Below are 18,880 nucleotides of genomic sequence, written 5' to 3' on the forward strand. Positions count from 1 at the left end.
TATTGAAACAACTAAACCCAAACCTTGTTCCAGCGTTCTCATTATGTGAAACAATTAACTATCTTTATACCATAACGTCCTCTATGGTATAAAGTAAGCAAATAATATCTTCCATTTCTAGCTATTTAGCCCAGGGGTTGAGGGGAGAGGTTGGAGAAAGAGGAGATGAACTTTAACTATTATCCAAATTCAGTAAACCTGCAGCTACTCAAGGCAATTGCATACGATGTAAAAGCAGTTTGCAAAAGGTCAGGTTAATTACATTAACTTTGGTATACAATGAAAAGTACCTTCTCTGCCAAGCCTCCCCAATTCATGCTAGTTAGAATTCAACAGCATCACTCCGTTTTAGCACTGTATTCGTATCGCTAATGTGACGCATCCTACCGTGTTCGAGGGCAGGAACCATTTTCATTTAGTGTAGCAAGTGCCTGGAGTTTCGCTTGAACGTAACCTAACCTAGAAGACAATTACGGTACCAGCTTGAATGAAAACTAATCGTCCCAAATTCTGAACACCAGCAGGAATTTTTTTTTTTTAATCATTGGCAGCCATAAGGCTAAGGCTTCTATCTCGGCTTTGTCGCTTCAAATCCTTCCCGAAGGCGGCAAAAATAGTGAGCCACCACCCCCGCCGCAAGCAAAGTGAGCCTTCCATCTCCACATTCCCTTGGGTCCCTCGCCTCTCTCTATCGCCCCAGGGAACAAAGGCCTCAGCAACAGGCCGAGCTCTGGCTCCGGGCGCCAGACTTCAGTGCGGCGACCCAACACCTTGCCAAAAAGACTCTGTAGAGAGATAGGTATCAGAGCTGTGGCTTTCCAACAAGACAGCGATGCAAAACCAGCTAAGAAAAGTAAAACCAACCAGCGGAAAACTCCTCTCCAACCGAGCCCGCTGGAGCCTTCTTTACTTTCAGCTGGGGGCGGAAGCGGAAGTCGCTGTGAGATCATAGAGTTCTCTAGTTCCGGTCGCGGGCCCGCGTTCGGGGCTAGAGCGCCTCTCCATGGCCGGTTTCCAAGCGGCTTCTATTTCCGGTTGCGGCTTCTGACGTAAAGCCGAGAGCTCCTTTCAAACGCGGCGTCGCGGGTTCCTCGCCCCTCGCCTGGGGTCAGCTCGCAAGGACTGGCGCGGGCGGGGGGATTGCACAGCCCACAGCTGAGCCAGGCCGTTGGGGCCGGCCTGCACTGGCACCTTCGATCCCTCAGAGCCGCCTGGCTTTTGAGCCCTCCGGATTGGGAGTCCGTGATTGGCCGCCTCCAGGACTGCCGCTCGAGAGGCGAGTGCTCCTTCGCCGTATCTGTCCCCCCATAGTCACGCTTTTCCCTGTGAGGTGCAGCATTAATCAACTCACCTCTCCCGCACACTGCTTCCCTAACGTGGGTGTCCGCGTTGACTTCATTCTTCACCTTCCCTTGAGACCCCTCCCCTCTGCCTCCGGAAGAGGTCTTTTTTGCCCAGTTCCTGTAAAATAGCACCCATCTGGCACCCCCAGAAAGTTCATGTTTACTAGAGAGTTTGTGGGCAAAGTAAAACCTAGTGCACACGCGAAACTATGGCTGAGCACGGGGCTCATATCACAACTGCTTCTGCGGTGGATGACCAGCCATCCATCTTTGAGGTGGTAGCACAGGACAGTTTAATGACAGCAGTGAGACCTGCTCTTCAGCATGTGGTCAAGGTAAGGATTTAATTCTCTGAAAAGTTTTAGGAACGTCCGGGTAAAAACCAAGCCAATAATCTGAATTTATTTGTTGGCCTAAGTCTTGAAATAACCAATTAGCATATAATGTACATCACATGATTTAATGGTTATGGAGTCTCTTGTTATGTGTACTGAATACCCAGCACTTCGGGGAGGTTAAGGTAGACCCAGAAAGAAAAGTGTGGAAATTCAGAGGGAAAAAAAGGAAATATAAATACAAGGCATAGTAGCTGTGTAGTGGAATGAATTTCATTTATTTATTTTGCTTTAGGTTCTTGCAGAATCAAATCCTGCCTGCTACGGCTTCTTGTGGAAGTGGTTTGATGAAATCTTCACCCTGCTAGATCTTCTGCTCCAGCAACATTATCTGTCTAAAACCAGCGCCTCGTTTTCTGAAAACTTTTATGGCTTAAAGAGGATCGTAATGGGAGACACACACAAGCTTCAGAGACTGGCCAGTGCTGGTCTCCCAAAGAAGCAGCTTTGGAAGTCCGTTATTTTTCTGGTTCTTCTTCCCTATCTGAAAGTGAAGCTGGAGAAGCTGATTTCTAGCCTGAGAGAAGAGGATGAATATTCCATCCATCCCCCTACTTCCCGCTGGAAACGATTTTACAGAGCCTTTTTGGCAGCCTACCCATTTGTTAACATGGCCTGGGAAGGCTGGTTTCTTGTACAGCAGCTTCGATACATCCTAGGAAAGGCTCAGCATCACTCACCACTGCTGAGTCTGGCTGGGGTTCGGCTAGGTCGACTTACAGTTCAGGATATACAAGCTCTGGAGCACAAACCAGCCGGAGCCAGCATGGTGCAGCAACCAGCTGGGAGGTGAGGCCTTAACATTTCCCCAACATATTTGATTAATAAATCCTAAAATCTTATCCCAATTTTATGAAATTTACCCCCCTCAGTCCACTTCGGGGTATTTCATAAAATCATCGAAAAATTCTTGTGTCCATAAAACAAGGATTGCCATCCTGGTAACCTTCCTCATCATACTGGCTACATTTTTGCACACACTTGCTATGTACCAGGCCCTTTGCTAGGTTTTTACATATATTATCTCAATCCTCATCACAGCTCAATGAAATAAATGCATTAGCACCACTTAACAGTTGAGGAAACTAAGTTCTAGCATTTGAGTACCTTGCCAAGTCCACACAGCTAATAGGCGGCAGAGCTGAGATTCAAGCCAGATCAGTACAATTCTAAAGACTGCTCTTAACCATGGTGCTATCCCACTCCTAGTGTCTGTGTTCTCTGACAAGTTCAAATATATTCCTCAGTACTGCTGAGTTGTTTTTTAAGTGAGTTATTTCTTTTTCTGGATATACTATCTTCCACCCCCATAAAAGGTCTATATAATCAATGGCTCATTAATTTCCTTCTCAAAACACAAAGCAGCAAAGCCCTAGTCATTAAAAACAAAGCTTAGCTCCTAGAACTCCTAAACTACGGTAGGTCAGAAAGAGGGAATTGTTTCGAATGGACACTTACAAGTGAAAACGCCAGTCCAGCAACTATTCAATCCCCAAGCTGAATCAACGATTCTAATGAAAAGTGTAAGAATTGCATGCGTATTAGTTGTTCTGTGATTGTACCTAAATAAACAGTTTCTCCTTTTGCCTCCTTGTTCTATTCTCCAAACAGCGTTGGCGAGAAGATGAAGTCAGCTCTGAAGCAAGCCGTGGGAGGTGCCGCCTCATGCCTCTCTACTGGCCTTTCGGTGGGTGTATTCTTCCTGCAGTTCCTTGAGTGGTGGTATTCATCCGGAAACCAAGAAACCATCAAGTCATTGACTGCCCTGCCTACTCCACCACCACCGGTACATCTAGACTACAATTCTGATTCTCCCCTGTTGCCCCAAATGAAGACTGTGTGCCCACTGTGTCGTAAAAACCGGGTGAATGACACCGTTCTCGCCACCTCTGGCTATGTGTTTTGTTATCGCTGTGTGTTTAATTACGTGAAGAGTCACCGAGCTTGTCCCATCACAGGTTATCCAACACAAGTACAGCATCTGATTAAACTGTACTCCCCTGAGAACTGAAAGGGATTAGCACCTTGTCTCACAACGAAATGACTGCACTATAAGGCCAGAGGGCTGGTTTTCCGCACGATAAATAGCATTGTTTGATCATCCTCAATTAATAATTGTATGAACTTTAAACAGCCACATGGATTTCTTTAAAAGGATGTACTCGTTGATCTTAACCTTTTAGCTTGCTCCCTAGACACCTCTACTTAGAGTTGACCGAGCTGGTCAGAGTGAGAGAATCAGGACTGGCAGGGGATGTGAGGGTCAGCATAGAGAAGGGGATCAAAGAGGGTACTCGGCACAGAAGCTTTTCCCGTCCCCTTCCTTAAAGGACAAGAGGTATAGAAGCTCTCAGGAAAAACCCAAGTTAGACCTCGTAGAGTGGGTAGTGAAGGGGAAGCAGGCCTTTTGAGAAAGGAAAGCATTTATCTGCCTATGAGGAATAGGTTTTATCGGTTTGCAAACAGTATGAAATATGGACCTCCTTTTTTAATTTAATTTATTTTTTAATACAGCAGGTTCTTATTAATTATCACTTTTATACACATCAGTGTATACATGTCAATCCCAGTCTCCCAGTTCATCCCCCCCCCCACCCACGGACATGCTTTTTATAAAAATACTTAGAAACACTTTCTCTTTCCATATGCTGAGACTCATTTGTTAAGTAACATTTGCTATAGTTTATCACCTTTTAAAGATCCCTTTGTGAACCACACATATCTTCCTTGGGAAACTGGTTACAGGAAAATAGGGGTTGAATGTATATACAGAATAGTCTGAAGACTTCAGTGTGAAAGCAAAGCTATTAATGAAGAGATGAAGTAAAATACTGCCCTAACTATGACTGTGTAAAGACAGGATATTTTCATAAGCTCTTTCTGCTTGCTGTTAAGAGTTTGCTAAGCTGACATGAATTATTCTGGCTATTACTAAAGTTTCTATGAAACGCTTAAGTAAATTTTAAGAATAAATGTTTTTTGGCAAAGAGCTGTTCCATGTCATGATTATGTGGAAACTGAAAGATGAGTCGAGGTATTTAGAGTAAATTTTTCATTCAGGCCACCTTTGCCTTTTTTTTTTTTTTTGCGGTACGCGGGCCTCTCGCTGTTGTGGCCTCTCCCGTTGCGGAGCACAGGCTCCGGACGCGCATGCTCAGCGGCCATGGCTCACGGGCCCAGTCACTCCCCGGCATGTGGGATCTTCCCGGACCGTGTCCCCTGCATCGGCAGGCGGACTCTCAACCACTGCGCCACCAGGGAAGCCCTCTTTTTTTTTTTTTAAGGTAAGTTTTTTTGCTTGTCTTTATGGAAATGAGGTTAGTCCTTTTTTATGTTTTTTATTTATTTTATTTTTGGCTGCATTGCCGTGCGCGGCCTTTCTAGTTGCGACGAGTGGGGGCTACTCTTCGTTGCGGTGCGCGGGCTTCTCATTGCGGTGGCTTCTCTTGTTGTGGAGCATGGGCTCTAGGCGCACAGTCTTCAGTAGTTGCAGCAGGCGGGCTCAATAGTTGTGGCTCATGGGCTCTAGAGCGCAGGCTCAGTAGTCGTGGCACACGGGCTTGGTTACTCCACGGCATGTGGGATCTTCCCGGACCAGGGCTCGAACCCATGTCCCCTGCATTGGCAGGCGTATTCTTAACCGCTGCGCCACCACGGAAGCCCTCAACTTGGCGCATTACTTGCAGGTTTCAGCTCACATACCATCTCATTTATGAAATCTTATCTTGTTCTCACAAGCATAGTCACTGTCACTCCTTAGAACACCCCAAGCACACTGTTCATATGTTTCTAGCTCTCCAGAATGGCGCTAGAGTGTAGTGGTCGTGTATATGGACTATAGTATTTGCAAGCACCATAAACTCTCTGTTCCTCAGTTTCCCCATCTGTGAAAAGGGAATAATGACAGTACCTACCTCACAGAGCTGTTATGAGAACTGAATGAGAACAATGCGATAACACCTGGTGTTATCACATACGTTGTATTGCAATGAGTTCTTTAATACATGTGTTCCCCCTCTAGATTGTGAACAGGACATGTGTCTCATTCTTCTTGCTAACAGTAAAGGCTGCATGGCAGAATGATAGTAAATGGGTTTTGGAATCAGATAGATAGGAGTCCAAATCCCAGCTCTGCTACTTACTAGGTGTGTAATCTTCAACTTTACTTCCCTGAACTCAGTTTCTTCATTTATAAGATAGTGAAAATAATGCATGTCTTATAAGTTGTTACGAGGACAATTTGAGATCATCAGAGTTGCAGATCTGGCCCAAAGAAGGCAGTCACTAAATGGTGCAAGTGATGGGTGGCCCCAGGACATAGTACCATGTTCAGAACACAGTAGATGCTTAGTAACTGATTATCGAATGAAAAGCTGACGTTATATGCCAGGCACCATGCTAACCTTTTTATATACATCATCGCACTTCATTCTCACAAGAACCGTGTGGAGAAGGCACTGTTATTATCTCCACTTTACAAAGACGGAATGTGAGGTTTGGATTATCTTAACGAAGCCTTCTAAGCCAAAACGTGCTAGAGCTAGGATTTCAAGGCCCTTGGTGCTTTAAAAAACAGCTGACTGAATGAGAGAATGAATGAAAGGAGACTCACCCAGAGTCAGGTGGTGGCGTGGTAGAACCAGCACTGTTACTCTTGGTCACCATGCTATCTAGTCTGCTATTCTAGCCGAATCATCTTGACAAATGAATTGAGAGTGAGATGGACGCTGGTATTTGGCAGTTTGTGTCTACTGACCAGGAAAGCTGTGCTACACCTATCTCGGCTGATAAATTGAAATGCTCAGTGAATAAACACAAATAAATTGGGAGCTCTAGTTCTTAGCCAACTGTCAGCAGTGTGGCCAGATCATTTTCCCAAGACCTAGAAAAAAACCACTGTACAAGCTACTCATTCCAAGTTGCTTTGTGGTATCAGAGCCAGGATGTGAGCTCCTCGCTGGCCTGATAACGTACTATTCATAGCCAGAGGACTTAACTAAGGAACTCTGAAGAAGGAAGAGAAACCCTCTTTGCTCATCTTTCACATTATCCTTCCTTCTCCTGATTTGGTCCCTAATAGTGCATTAAAGAATAAGAAGGAGAACACAATACAGTTCCTAGCTCTTCTGCCCAAAAAATGTCCTTCCTGTTGATTGGGAAGGAAAAAGGAGGTACTTAGGTAGATTTCAGATTTTGAAGACTCCGAAGCAATCCAGAATCCCAAACTTGAAAGGCAGTGGAAGGAGTAGGGGCATTTGTATTATACAGACCTGGCTGTGCATGCCATCTCTTCCACTTAACTGGCCATGTAATCTCAGGTTCCGTATCATGTGCCACACTCCCAGCTTGGTCCCTTGTGCCCAAATGCATATGTCCAGTAAATGACGGTCCTTTTTATCTTTCTAAAAGTAAGTGATATCAGAAGGATTTCAGTGTGAGAGTGAAGCTAAGAATTAAGGTAGGTAGTAGAACTAAAAATGAGACTGGGGACTTCCCTGGCGGTCCAGTAGTTGAGACTCTGTGCTTCCTCTGCAGGGGGCGCGGGTTCGATACCTGGTTGGAGAACTAGGATCCCAAATGCCGCGTGGCACGGCCAATACATTTTAAAATGAAATAAAAGTGAGACTGAATTTGGAAATGACGTGAGTGAAAAAGGGTTAAAGTTGAAGCTGAGAGCAGACGTCTGCAGCTTACTATGTTGCTGTGCTGATTATTCGTCATGGTATGTATTCTGCCTCCTCTCCTGGAAATAACTTTTGAGCCAGACAGGTACAAAGTGTCGTGCCAACAAAGCAGAACTCCATAGGAAAAGTAACCTCAGTTAAAAAAAAAAAAAAAAACCTGAGGGGGTATTCAGAAACCTATTTCAGAATGCCATTTCAGCATAAGCAAATTGGAGTAGAAACAAAGAGTTGTTTGATGGTTTGAGTTACTCGAGAGAAGCATGTTAGTTTCCTGTGGCTGCAGTAACAAATTGCCACAACCTTGGTTGTTTAAAACAATAACACTTTATTCTCTCACAGCCAGAAGTTTGACATACGAGGGCAGAAATCAAGGTGTCAGCATGGGCTGTGCTCCCCTCAGATGCTCCAGGGGAGAATCCATTTTGTGCTCTTCCAGCTTCCTGTGCCTGCCGGCATTCCCTCACTTGCGGCCACATCACTCCGATCTCTGCCTCTGTGGTCACATTGCCCCCTCCTCTTTTGTAGGTATCAAATCTCTCTCTACCTCATTCTTCTTTTTTTTTAAAGATTTTTTTTTGATGTGGACCACTTTTTCAAGTCTTTATTGAATTTGTTACAATATTGCTTCTGTTTTATGTTTTTGGTTTTTTGGCCACGAGGCATGTGGGGTCTTAGCTCCCTGACCAGGGATCGAACCCACACCCCCTGCATTGGAAGGCGAAGTCTTAACCACTGGACTGCCAGGGAAGTCCCTCTACTGAATTCTTATGAGAACACTTGTGATTGGATTTAGGGCCCACATGGATAATCCAGAATAATTTCCTCGTCTCAACATCCTTTCTTAATCACATCTGCAAAGACCCTTTGTCCTTGTAAGTTAACGTTCATAGGTTCATCATCATCATCATCATCAATAATTGCTGGCCAGTATTCACTTGTTCCAGTTTAACCAGCATCCCCAAAAGAGATAACTGTCTCTTACCTGTTTATTTTTTTTCACTTGTTTTTTTTTTAATTACTCAAACAATTGATGTTCATTGTAGGCCATTTAGAAAATAGAGAAAAGTTAAAGAAAAAAAGGAAAGGAAAAGAAATTCAATGAAAAATCATCTGTAATCCTCTCACCCAGGGGTAGCCAAACCTTCACCAAAGAGTATTTTTCTAGGCTGGGTCTTGTGTCCAACAAAAAGGAAAAGTAGGAAAAAGAGAATAAAAGTGAATAGAATAGGACAAACGATTTGGAAGGTGATAGAATAGGTTAATATTGCTCATAATAGATATGTACAGGACAGCTTAATCTAAAATAAATGTAGAGCTTTGAAATGAAATTAACCGTGACAGGAGATGCTTGTATGATGTATAGAAATAACACTCAGCCCTTTAGAGGAGGGACGTTTTAGCTTTGGCCCCTCACTTGAAAACCCCTGAATTTCCCCACTAATACTTCATTCTCTCCCAGAGGTCAGACCCTGGCCTGCCAATCTGCCCTGTCATAGGCTTTTCTTGAGTCCTTATCAGCCTTCCTTAGGGGTCAATGTTATGAAGACTAGGGGAGTCTGGCAGAGTTCCTGCTCCTCCCAGGCTGATACCAAAGGGCAACAGGGTCTGTGACAGAAGGCAAACATTCAGACCAAAGCCAGATGTGGAACTGAAACGACAAGAGGAAAAGCAAGAGCATCAGGTAAAAATAAATAAATAAAAATTTTAAAAATCTCATTCCTCTCAGTTTATGTCTGAGAGCATGAAGAGCTTAGTAAAATCATAGCTCAGGAGCAACTTGTAAAGGAGAATGAGTGAGAAGTTTGGGGAAATGTGGAACAGATGTTCATATGGAGCTAGACTCTCAGAAAACTTTGTATCTATCATGGTTGTCATCAGCAACCAAGTGACATCAATGAGCCTTGGAGTCATGAGAGTATAGTTCTGCTAGTACAAAAGCAATTAGATTTGTTTGTGAGTCCCAGCAGGTGGAAGTTATAGGGAGACAAATTATAGCTGAAAATAAGGAAGCTATATATATATATATATATTTTTTTTTTTTTTTTTTTTGCGGTACGCGGGCCTCTCACTGCTGTGGCCCCTCCCGTTGCGGAGCACAGGCTCCGGACGCGCAGGCCCAGCGGCCATGGCTCACGGGCCCAGCCACTCCGCGGCATGTGGGATCTTCCCGGACCGGGGCACGAACCTGTGTCCCCTGCATCGGCAGGCGGACTCTCAACCACTGTGGCACCAGGGAAGCCCAAGACATTTGGACTGTTTTGAAACTTGGGAAATATAACATTTGAAAAAACAATTTTAATCTGGAGCAAAATAACATTTGAAAAAAACAAGTTTAAGTTGGCAAATTGATGACACAATCGAAACAGCAGAAACCTGCTACAGTTTCCAAAAAAAAGCCTGTCCGATGCAGAAAATGCACATTTGAAGCAAATTAAAGAATTTGGACACTGTTGAAAACAGGGCCCAATATCTTGAAGTTTCACCACAAAATTTTGAAAAAGTGCAAAGAACTTTTTTCTTTTTTTCCAAAAACGGATCTTTTTGGTTTCTTGTTTTTTTGGGTTTTTTTTCTTTTCTTGTTGAATCTGCCCCAAGAGCTTCTTGTTTTTTGATTGTTGTTGTTTTCTTTCTTCTTTCTTGATCCTCTTTTTTGTTGTTGGTTTTGAATTCTTGTCGCCCCAGCCCCCCTTCCTGCTCCTCCCCTTTCTGACTCCCCCTCCCCCCTCGCTGGGAGTGGAGGTGCTGGGTGGCGAGGAGGAGCGGGGAGGAGTGAGGACGTTTAGGACAGGACCTCGGAGGGAAGGAGACCAGCCTGAACTGTTGGAAGGCCACTGGAGTTTCCGGAACAAAGGGAAGAATAGGATTGGGGGAGGACACAGAGAGGGCACTGCCCACCTAGGAGCTCCTGGCCAAAGTCAGGTGGAAGGAGGTGTCATAGAAGGTCCTAAGAGACAGGAGGCAGGAAGCTGTCTGTGGGGGGATGGAGGGGAGTGTCTCAGTGACCTGTTGGTTGACCTTCCGCCAGGAGGGAAGTTCCTAGCGGCATGAGGGAGGCGGGCAGAGGCACTGGGGACCAGCTGTGGAGGCCCAGGCCTGGATCTTATTTGCCCAAGTGCCCAGGCTGGTCAGAGATTGTAGGTGTCAAGAAAGAGGAGGGCCTGGAGGCCAGGGGTGACACCAGCACAGGCACTGTGGCTGCATCGTGGAGGAGCTGCAGGGGCAGGGACCCTGGCAAGCCCTCTCAGACTCCCACCCTCTGCCAGAATTACCGCTCAAGGGGCCTTCTACATATGGGAGTGATCATGGGATCCTTTGGGGACATGGCAAGAGAAGGGTCCAGAGCTCAGGACTTAGGCCAGTTTGGGGGGTCCGAGACTAGAGCTGCACCCTGGCTTCATTAGGCAGGCTCTTTCCCACCCTGCCGCCTCCGGCCACAGTAATTAAGCTGGGGGTTGCCATGGTAACTGGGGAGGAGACCAAGCCCCCAGGGACCCTAGGGCCTGGCACCCCCTCACCCACAGAACAGGCTACCATGTGGAGCTGAGGCCCACGGCCTGAGTCGAAGGAAACGCCAGGACCCTCCCAGGATCTCTAGCTCCAGTGGCAGCCTTGGGAGCTCGCTCTTCCTAGGAGCAGGAAGGAGATTTGCTGTGTGTGTGGGGGGGGGTGGGGGGGAGGGTTCCCCTGGGTCCAGCAGACGCCCTGAGGAGGGCCAGCCCCCAGCCCTGCCTCTGCTAGGCTTCTTGGAAGGCCTGCCAGGCATCGGGAGAAGTGCTGTAGGGCACACCGGCAGGAGGTGGGGAGGGATCTTCTGCCAGGGCTAGCTGGGGAGGGAGGGAGGGGGATCCGGTCTTGCCCCCCAGGGATGGGAGTGACATGTCTCCTGAGCTCTGGGCTGGAACTCAGCAGCCCTGGGAGCTGGGCGGTGCTGCTTCTGGTCTGACTGTGTCCTTGTCCCCCACCCCCCGGCCCACCTACCTGCCCCCTCCCCACGCAGATATCCGGGACTCCGGGAAGAAGCCGGTGATGCTGTTTCTGCATGGTGGCTCCTACATGGAGGGCACCGGGAACATGTTCGATGGCTCTGTCCTGGCCACCTATGGCAACGTCATTGTAGCCACACTCAACTACCGGCTTGGGGTGCTCGGTGAGGGTGGGCAGCCAACTCTAGGGGCTGGAGTCTGGGAGGAGGGCCTGCCAGCAGGGCTCCTCTAAACCCAGCAGAAGCAGAATGGCTTCTGGGTTGGACTGAGCTGCCCAGAAAGAGGGCCAGCGTGCTGTGACACCCCCAGGAAGCCCCCTTTCTTCCTCTACCCCCAGGTTTTCTCAGCACTGGGGACCAGGCTGCAAAAGGCAACTACGGGCTCGTGAACCAGATCCAGGCCCTGCGCTGGCTCAGTGAGAACATTGCCCACTTTGGGGGCGACCCCGAGTGCATCACCATCTTCGGATCTGGGGCAGGGGTCTCCTGTGTCAACCTTCTGATCCTCTCCCACCATTCGGAAGGTACCAGCCACCTCCTCAGCCTGTCCCTCTTGTCCCCTTTCTCACACCCCCAACCCCACCAGGTCCCCCTTCTCCTCCCCCAGGCTGATACAGCCCAGCCTAAAGCCTGCCTGTCCCACCAGGGCTGTTCCAGAAGGCCATCGCCTAGGAGTGGCACTGCTATTTCTAGCTGGTCTGTCAACTACCAGCTGCTCAAGTACATGCGGCTGCTGGCGGCCAAGGTGGGCTGTGACCGGGAGGACAGCGCCGAGGCCGTGGAGTGTCTGCGCCGGAAGCCTTCTCGGGAGCTGGTGGACCAGGACATACAGCCCGCCCGGTATGGGGGTGGGAGAGGGCCAGGTCCAGGCCTCCATTCTCCTTGCTGGTTCCAAGGAGGTTGAGGGTGAGAGGTGCCCACAGGCCACAAGCATTCCATTTAGCCAGGAGAGGTGGACTTCAAGGCCCTCCCGGGGCCCTGCCTTCTCCCAGTAGCCTTCCCTAGGTGGAGGTGCCTAAAGAGAGCCAGTGTGCACGAGGCTCCATGAAGTGCTTGAGGGAGGACTTCCTCCTGAGAGGTCAAGTACCCTGAAGGGCTCAGAAGGTTTTAACTAGGGGAGAGGGGTCTTCTGAGCAGAGGACTCAGCAGGCTGTGAGCTGAGAGGAGGCTGGTGAACAGGTGATGCGACCTTGTCCCCTTCTCCCCAGCTACCATATCGCCTTTGGGCCCATGGTGGACGGTGACATAGTCCCCGATGACCCTGAGATCCTCATGCAGCAGGGAGAATTCCTCACCTACGACATGCTCATCAGTGTCAACCAGGGAGAGGGCCTCAAGTTCGTGGAGGACTCGGCAGAGAGCGAGGACGGCGTGTCCGCCAGCGCCTTCGACTTCACCGTCTCCAACTTTGTGGACAACCTGTATGGCTACCCGGAGGGCAAGGATGTGCTGCGGGAGACCATCAAGTTTATGTACACGGACTGGGCCGACAGGGACAATGGCGAGATGCGGCGCAAGACCCTGCTGGCGCTCTTTACCGGCCACCAGTGGGTGGCACTGGCTGTGGCCACCGCCAAGTTGCACGCTGACTACCCGTCCCCTGTCTACTTTTACACCTTCTACCACCACTGCCAGGCTGAGGGCCGGCCTGAGTGGGCAGATGCAGTGCACGGGGATGAGCTACCCTACGTCTTTGGTGTGCCCATGGTGGGTGCCACCGACCTCTTCCCCTGCAACTTCTCCAAGAATGATGTCATGCTCAGCGCCGTGGTCATGATCTACTGGACCAACTTTGCCAAGACCGGGTGAGGGCCAGAGGGGCTGGGTCGGGCATCCCTGCAGGTCAGGGCACACACCGCCTCCATCCTCAGCCCCTTCTCTCCCTCTCATTCACACGGCCATCATTCCTCCATCAAGGCACTCTTGCCTTCTCTACTCAGACACCTGCCAGACAGCTCCTCCGTGTGTGTTGGAGACACAGAAGAGTTGGACAGGGAGGTCCCTGTCTTTTCTGGGGGGCGGGCTCACTTGGTGCCTTTGGCTCTGAGTCTGTCTCTCCTTCCCTCCCTTGCCCACCCAGCTCTCTCCTTCTCCTCCCAGAGCTCGGCCCTCTGAGTGCTCCCATCTGTGTATCTGAGTGTGTGTGAGGGTTTGTGTCTGTCTATTGCTGTCTCTGCCTCTCTCTCTTGAAATCTATTGATATCTCTGCTTGCTTTGATCTGGTTACTCTGTACTCGCTGGTTTGCCCCTGGCTGTCTCTCATGTCCTTTTGTGTCTCTGTTTCCATATGTCTCTATCTCATTCAGTCTCAGACTCTGCCTCTGTCACTGGTGGTCTGTCTCTTCCCTCTCTGCCCCTCTGTCCTCATCTCAGACTGTCTCTGGCAGTCTGGCTTCATCCCTATTTGTCTGTCTGTCCATCCGTCTCTGGCAGTTTCTCTGTCTCTTCATATCCGTCTCTGTCTCTCTTCCCGTCTCCCTAGCTCTCTGCATCTCTGTCCATCTCTCTCCCCATTCCTCCCATAGCACGCCCCCACCCCTGCCTTTCATGGGAGCCTCACCCTTACTCCTCCTTTCCCTAACCCCCTGTGTCCACAGCGACCCCAACCAGCCGGTGCCACAGGACACCAAGTTCATCCACACCAAGCGCAACCGCTTCGAGGAGGTGGTGTGGAGCAAGTTCAACAGCAAGGAGAAGCAGTACCTGCACATCGGCTTGAAGTCGCGCGTGCGCGCCAACAAGGTGGCCTTCTGGCTGGAGCTCGTGCCGCACCTCCACAGCCTGCTCACGGAGCTCTTCACCACCACCACGCGCCTCCCTCCCTACGCCACGCGCCGGCCGCCGCGCCCGCCCCCTGGTGCCCCCGGCACTCGCCGCTCCCCGCCCCCCCCCCCCCGGCCTCCGGCCACCCTATCGCCCGAGCCCAAGCCCGAGCCGGGCCCCCGGGCCTACGACCGCTTCCCCGGGGACTCCCGAGACTACTCCACGGAGCTCAGCGTCACCGTGGCCGTGGGCGCCTCCCTCCTCTTCCTCAGCATCCTTGCCTTCGCCGCCCTCTACTACAAGCGGGACCGGCGGCCGGAGCTGCGGTGCAGGCGGCTCAGCCCCCACGGCGGCTCGGGCTCCGGCGTGCCCGGCGGAGGCCCCCTGCTCCCTGCTGCCGGCCGTGAGCTGCCAGCCGAGGAGGAGCTGGTGTCGCTGCAGCTGAAGCGGGGCGGGGGCGTCGGGGCGAAACCTGCGGAGGCCCTGCGCCCCGCCTGCCCGCCCGACTACACCCTGGCCCTGCGCCGGGCGCCGGACGATTTGCCACTCTTGACCCCCGGGGCCCTGACCCTGCTGCCCAGCGGCCTGGGGCCACCCCCTCCCCCGCCGCCCCCCTCCCTCCATCCCTTTGGGCGCTTCCCCCCGCCTCCCCCCACCGCTACCAGCCACAACAACAGGCTCCCCCATTCCCACTCCACCACTCGGGTATAGGGGGCGGCTCGGGGAAGCCCCCCTCCCCGGCCCTCCCCGCCAGCTCAGAAGGCAGGGAGGAGGACTTGGCGACAGGCTTTTGTCGTGTGGAGCTGTCACACGTCGAGGTGCTTTAGGTGGTCATGGGTTTCCTCGCCGGGATGTGTGCGCTTCTCCCGCGCGGAGTGGCCAGTTCTCTTCTCCGGACCTGGGCCTTTGAAAAACTGGGGGGGGGGGGGGGTGTTTTTTCCCCTCCGTCGTCTGGACACCCGTCTTCGGTGTGTGGAGACGTGGAAGTATTTTCCCACGTGGAGGTGTGCTTTCTCACGAGGGGGTGAGAAACCATGTGCAGGGTGAGGGTTTTTTTTTGCCGCCCTGGACACATGTTGGCTCCCTCAAAGAAGTTCTGTGGGGATTTGTGCCCCCACCTCCTCCCTCCTCCCACCCCCTGGAGACCCTGGAAGTGGTGTGTTCACAAACAGCGACCCTTGGCCACCGGACGACGCAGGGTGGTGCCTGGGAAGTAGCGAGGAAATCACAGCCCCCCTGCCCTGCCCCCAGCCCTCCCGCCCCAGCGAAGCATGTGTATCCCCCGTGGCACAAGTGAGGTGAAGCACGGTCTCCCCCGGGCAGGCCTCGCCTTCCACAGATGACAGACACACATTCCCTGCCGCGGGACAGACACACATTCCCTGCCGCGGGAAGAGAGGAGATCTTGCATCCCTGTGCTGCCTGGGAACTTGTCTTCCCCTGGGTCCAGGATGCATTTCGGAGTGGAAACATGTTCTTGCATGTGGATGTATGTTTTCCCATGCAGACGGCCCCTTTCTCTGCAGCACTTCCCTGCATCTTAGGGCCTCAGGCCCAGCACTTAACTTCTCACACAGCAGGTGTGAAAGGACTTCAAACTGACAGAAGCTGAGGGGGAGGGACAAACCCTGAGGAGATGAACAGACCCTAAGCTCTGCCCTTCCTTCCCCTAGAGTTCGGGGGGTGGGATGGGGTGGGGGGCTGCGTGGCACCTGCCACCCACAGAGGCCGTGCATGTTTGACCAAAGCCCTCACCGCAGTCTGAGGGCAGCCCTTCTTCCCTCAGTCCTCAGACCGTCGCTCATCCATGCCAAACTGGTGAAGTGGGTTTGAGGGGCGAAGACCCCCCAAAACGTGCCAAAGATTCCTCAGACCTGGGCCAGGGCAAGTAGGATACAGGAGAGGGGGAGGTGGCAGCTAAAGGGGTCCCGCCTGTGTCCCTCTTCTCACCATGTCTCATCCCTCCCTCTCTGCCCCTGTTTTCCCTCCCCCCTTCGCCGTCCCCCTCTGAAGACATCCCTTCCTGGTCTCAAGCCAGCTTCTCCCCTCAGCTGCCCACCCCCTCCTTTGACCTGCCCCCTCTCCCCTGGGCCCCCAGGGCTGAAGGAAAGGAGCAGTGGAGGGGGGAGAGGAGGAGAGCAGGGGAGAAAGGCTTCCCCGGACAGGTTGGGGGAGAGAACGGGGTCAGCTGTACTGAGGAACAGATGGAGGGGGCAGTGGGGGACGGTGCTTGGGCAGACACCAGCAGGAAGAATTTGATTTGAAAGGATGTGTGTAAGGTGACTGCCCAAAGAGAAACGGTTTGGGCCTCTGGGGAAAGGAACAATGTCAGGAAGGGTTTCAAGGGACACCAGCTGAGAAGGAGCCAATCCTCGTCTGCTGGCGTTTTGTGGGTTCATTGGTGCCAAATTTGAATAGGGGGTGGAGTGCTGTCTTCCACTGACCCCCAAATCCCTGGTCTTGGCTCCCCAGAACTTTGCCCCCTAACTGTCCCTTCTGCCCCCACCTCCACCCATGGAAACTTAGTTCTTTTCCCACCCCTTCCCCTGCCTGGTCTAGCTCCTTTCCAAACAGCCCTGCCTTCTAAATGCTAGGGACCTGGGCCCTGAACCCTGTAGACAGATGCCCCCCAAGCTGGGGCATGGGAGGGGGGCTGGGGGACCCCATGATTCAGCCACAGACTCCAATGCCCAGCCCCTATCCCCAGAACAATTCCTTGACAATCCCATGTCCCCACCCCAACCCTTCCCGGCTCTGTACACATTTTTAAACCTGGCAAAAGATGAAGAGAATACTGTAAATATAAAATTTTAACTGTTGGTTTTGCCTGCTGTTATGTTGGGAGGTAGGGGTGGGGCTCTAAAGAAACAAACCTTGGAAAAGTGACTCTGCCAGTGAGGGAGGAGGAGGGGGTCCGAGCCCACAGCCTTCGCCAGTGAACAGCTCTGAGGTCAGAGAGAAAGGGGGAGTGGGTGCTGGGGTGAGGTGGTCATTGGTAATGGGGTTGTTCGGGGAGTTAAGATCAGGACCAGTGTCCGTGCAGAGGTCAGAGCCTGGCGTAGAGGACCAGGCAGGGGCTGATGGGGACAGACACCAAACAGGCCAGAGGGCCTATGGGCTGGTGCAGGTGGCTGGCTACAGGAGAGACATGCAAAGTGAAGGGTTTGGCCTCTGCTAAGCCCTGGCCCGGGCTGGAGGTCAAACACAGGCCCAGGACTCTCCCTCTTGGTACATTTTGAGGGAAAGCCCCACATCACTGTGACCCGCTTACCCCCAGGAGCCTCTGGGACAGGAAGGCGGCCGGTGGTACTGTGGGCACAGTAGGTTGGGGGCCTAGGGACCCCCATGGCCACGGCTGAGTGGCCCTGGCCCGGGTGGGCCTCGTGTCACAGCCCCAGCACCAACAGCTGCCAGGACCTGGGCAACTCCATCCTGTTGCTGCTGGACCTCATTATCTGCGTTAACATTGGCATCAATACGGTGACACTGGTCAGGGTGGGGCTGGGTGGGAGGATGCTGGCAGGATGGCTGGGGGGCAGGCCGGGTGGCGGGGGCCTGCCTGGAGTCACTTTGTCCTCCCCCACCTAGCTCTGGCGCAGACTCCGTGGCTTCTTACACCAAGTGTTTCATGTTATTTGTGAGAAAGGTAAGTGGAGGATGGGGAGGTTGGGGAATAGGAAAGGCAGAAACCAGGTGTTCTGGCCCTGACCTTAAGTGGGCCCCTTCCCCTCCCGCTCTCCCTGCTCAGACACCATAACTATGCAGCTTCTCTTCCTGCAACCTGCCTCTCCATCCCTGGAGGAGCCAGGCTCCCCACCAGCCTCTCACCTGTCCCCGATCCACAGAATTTTCTAAGTTATGCTCACCTGGGAAGCAGACCCAGCCCCCGAAGCAGAGCGCCCCTGCAGTCTGCCTTCGGTGCACCATGGACCCTGTGAAAATGACCGTGTCCCCCCCACCCACTGGCCTCCGTCGCCGTCGAGACTCTTCAGCACACCGCGCCCACCGCCCCGTAGCCTGGGCCCCTGACAACTGACAGCGATGACGAGAAGCCCCCACGTCAGCACACAACAATCTGCTCCCACAACTGGAATTGCCCCAAGGACTGGGAAGGCTTTCAGTCCACCCAGGGGTTCTGGACTCCCTGGGCCCAGGATGTTGTGGAGCCACCTACCCAGACCATCCGGTTCCAGCAAACTGTAGAGGGAAGGCCGCTCAAAAGAGAGGCAGTCAGAGCTGGGCTTACAGGCCTACGTGTACCCTGTGAACCCCCGCCCCACAGCCCTTAGGCCCTGAGCCACAAGAACGGTTGGGGGGTGCCCTAAGCAGAACAGAAGCAGTGCTCGCCAGCCCAGCCACCCATCCTGGGCCCGGCCCACGTCCCAGACATCCCCTGGCGCCACTCCTCAGGGCGCGTAGCCTATAATGCCAGAGACGTGAGGCGGCAGCTGCGGGAGCTGACCAGGGAGGTGGAGGCCCTGTCCCACTGTTACCCACCGGTCTCTGGATCCAGCACGGCTGAGGGGATGGGAAAGGCCTAGGTATACCGTTCCCTGACAGAGAGGTGACTGGGAGAAGAATAAAAAGAAGAGAGGAGGTGGTTTGTGGTGGTGTGGGGGGGTGCCAGGGCCCACACAGCACCCATAAGCCGGTTGCTAAGGAAATGATCTCCCTGGCAACAGGGCCTAGAGAGCCCTGAGGACCCTCATCAAC

General features: G+C 52.1%; 3 protein-coding genes and 1 pseudogene across 11 annotated transcripts in view; 3 read left to right on the plus strand and 1 right to left on the minus strand.

Moving 5' to 3' along the window:
* Positions 1-942, minus strand: part of AP2B1 (adaptor related protein complex 2 subunit beta 1) — a 124,781-nt gene extending 123,839 nt beyond the window's left edge. For 2 of the 8 annotated variants that reach the window (XM_032616610.1, XM_032616605.1), the window contains exon 1: positions 865-942. The gene's annotated coding sequence lies outside the window, so the exon portion shown is untranslated. Of the gene's footprint in view, positions 1-290; positions 460-864 lie in introns of those variants that run through there. The other 6 variants (XM_032616614.1, XM_032616612.1, XM_032616606.1 and 3 more) reach the window with 5 other exon arrangements.
* An 85-nt stretch (positions 943-1,027) lies between these two features.
* LOC116746421 (peroxisome assembly protein 12) lies at positions 1,028-4,727 on the plus strand. 2 transcript variants are annotated; one of them, XM_032617960.1, is made up of 3 exons: positions 1,028-1,678; positions 1,974-2,527; positions 3,350-4,727. In XM_032617960.1, the coding sequence occupies exons 1-3, from the start codon at positions 1,553-1,555 to the stop codon at positions 3,747-3,749; spliced, it is 1,080 nt and encodes a 359-aa protein (XP_032473851.1). In that variant the 5' UTR covers positions 1,028-1,552; the 3' UTR covers positions 3,750-4,727. The 2 variants fall into 2 exon arrangements, 1 of the variants encoding a protein (XP_032473851.1); XR_004347704.1 differs by lacking the exon at positions 1,028-1,678 and having other exon boundaries at positions 2,393-2,527; positions 3,363-3,499.
* Positions 4,728-11,424: 6,697 nt separating this feature from the next.
* LOC116745753 (neuroligin-2-like) lies at positions 11,425-14,878 on the plus strand. The gene is given in 6 exon segments (XM_032616778.1): positions 11,425-11,569; positions 11,743-11,928; positions 12,051-12,073; positions 12,075-12,244; positions 12,613-13,209; positions 14,002-14,878. Coding segments are annotated over 6 exon segments (1,974 nt in total). The 5' UTR covers positions 11,425-11,448.
* Positions 14,879-17,512: 2,634 nt separating this feature from the next.
* On the plus strand, positions 17,513-18,735 carry LOC116746164 (annotated as a pseudogene).
* The last annotated feature ends 145 nt before the right edge of the window (positions 18,736-18,880 follow it).

Source organism: Phocoena sinus, chromosome 20 (genome assembly GCF_008692025.1).
Source record: "Phocoena sinus isolate mPhoSin1 chromosome 20, mPhoSin1.pri, whole genome shotgun sequence".
Classification (NCBI taxonomy): domain Eukaryota; kingdom Metazoa; phylum Chordata; class Mammalia; order Artiodactyla; family Phocoenidae; genus Phocoena; species Phocoena sinus.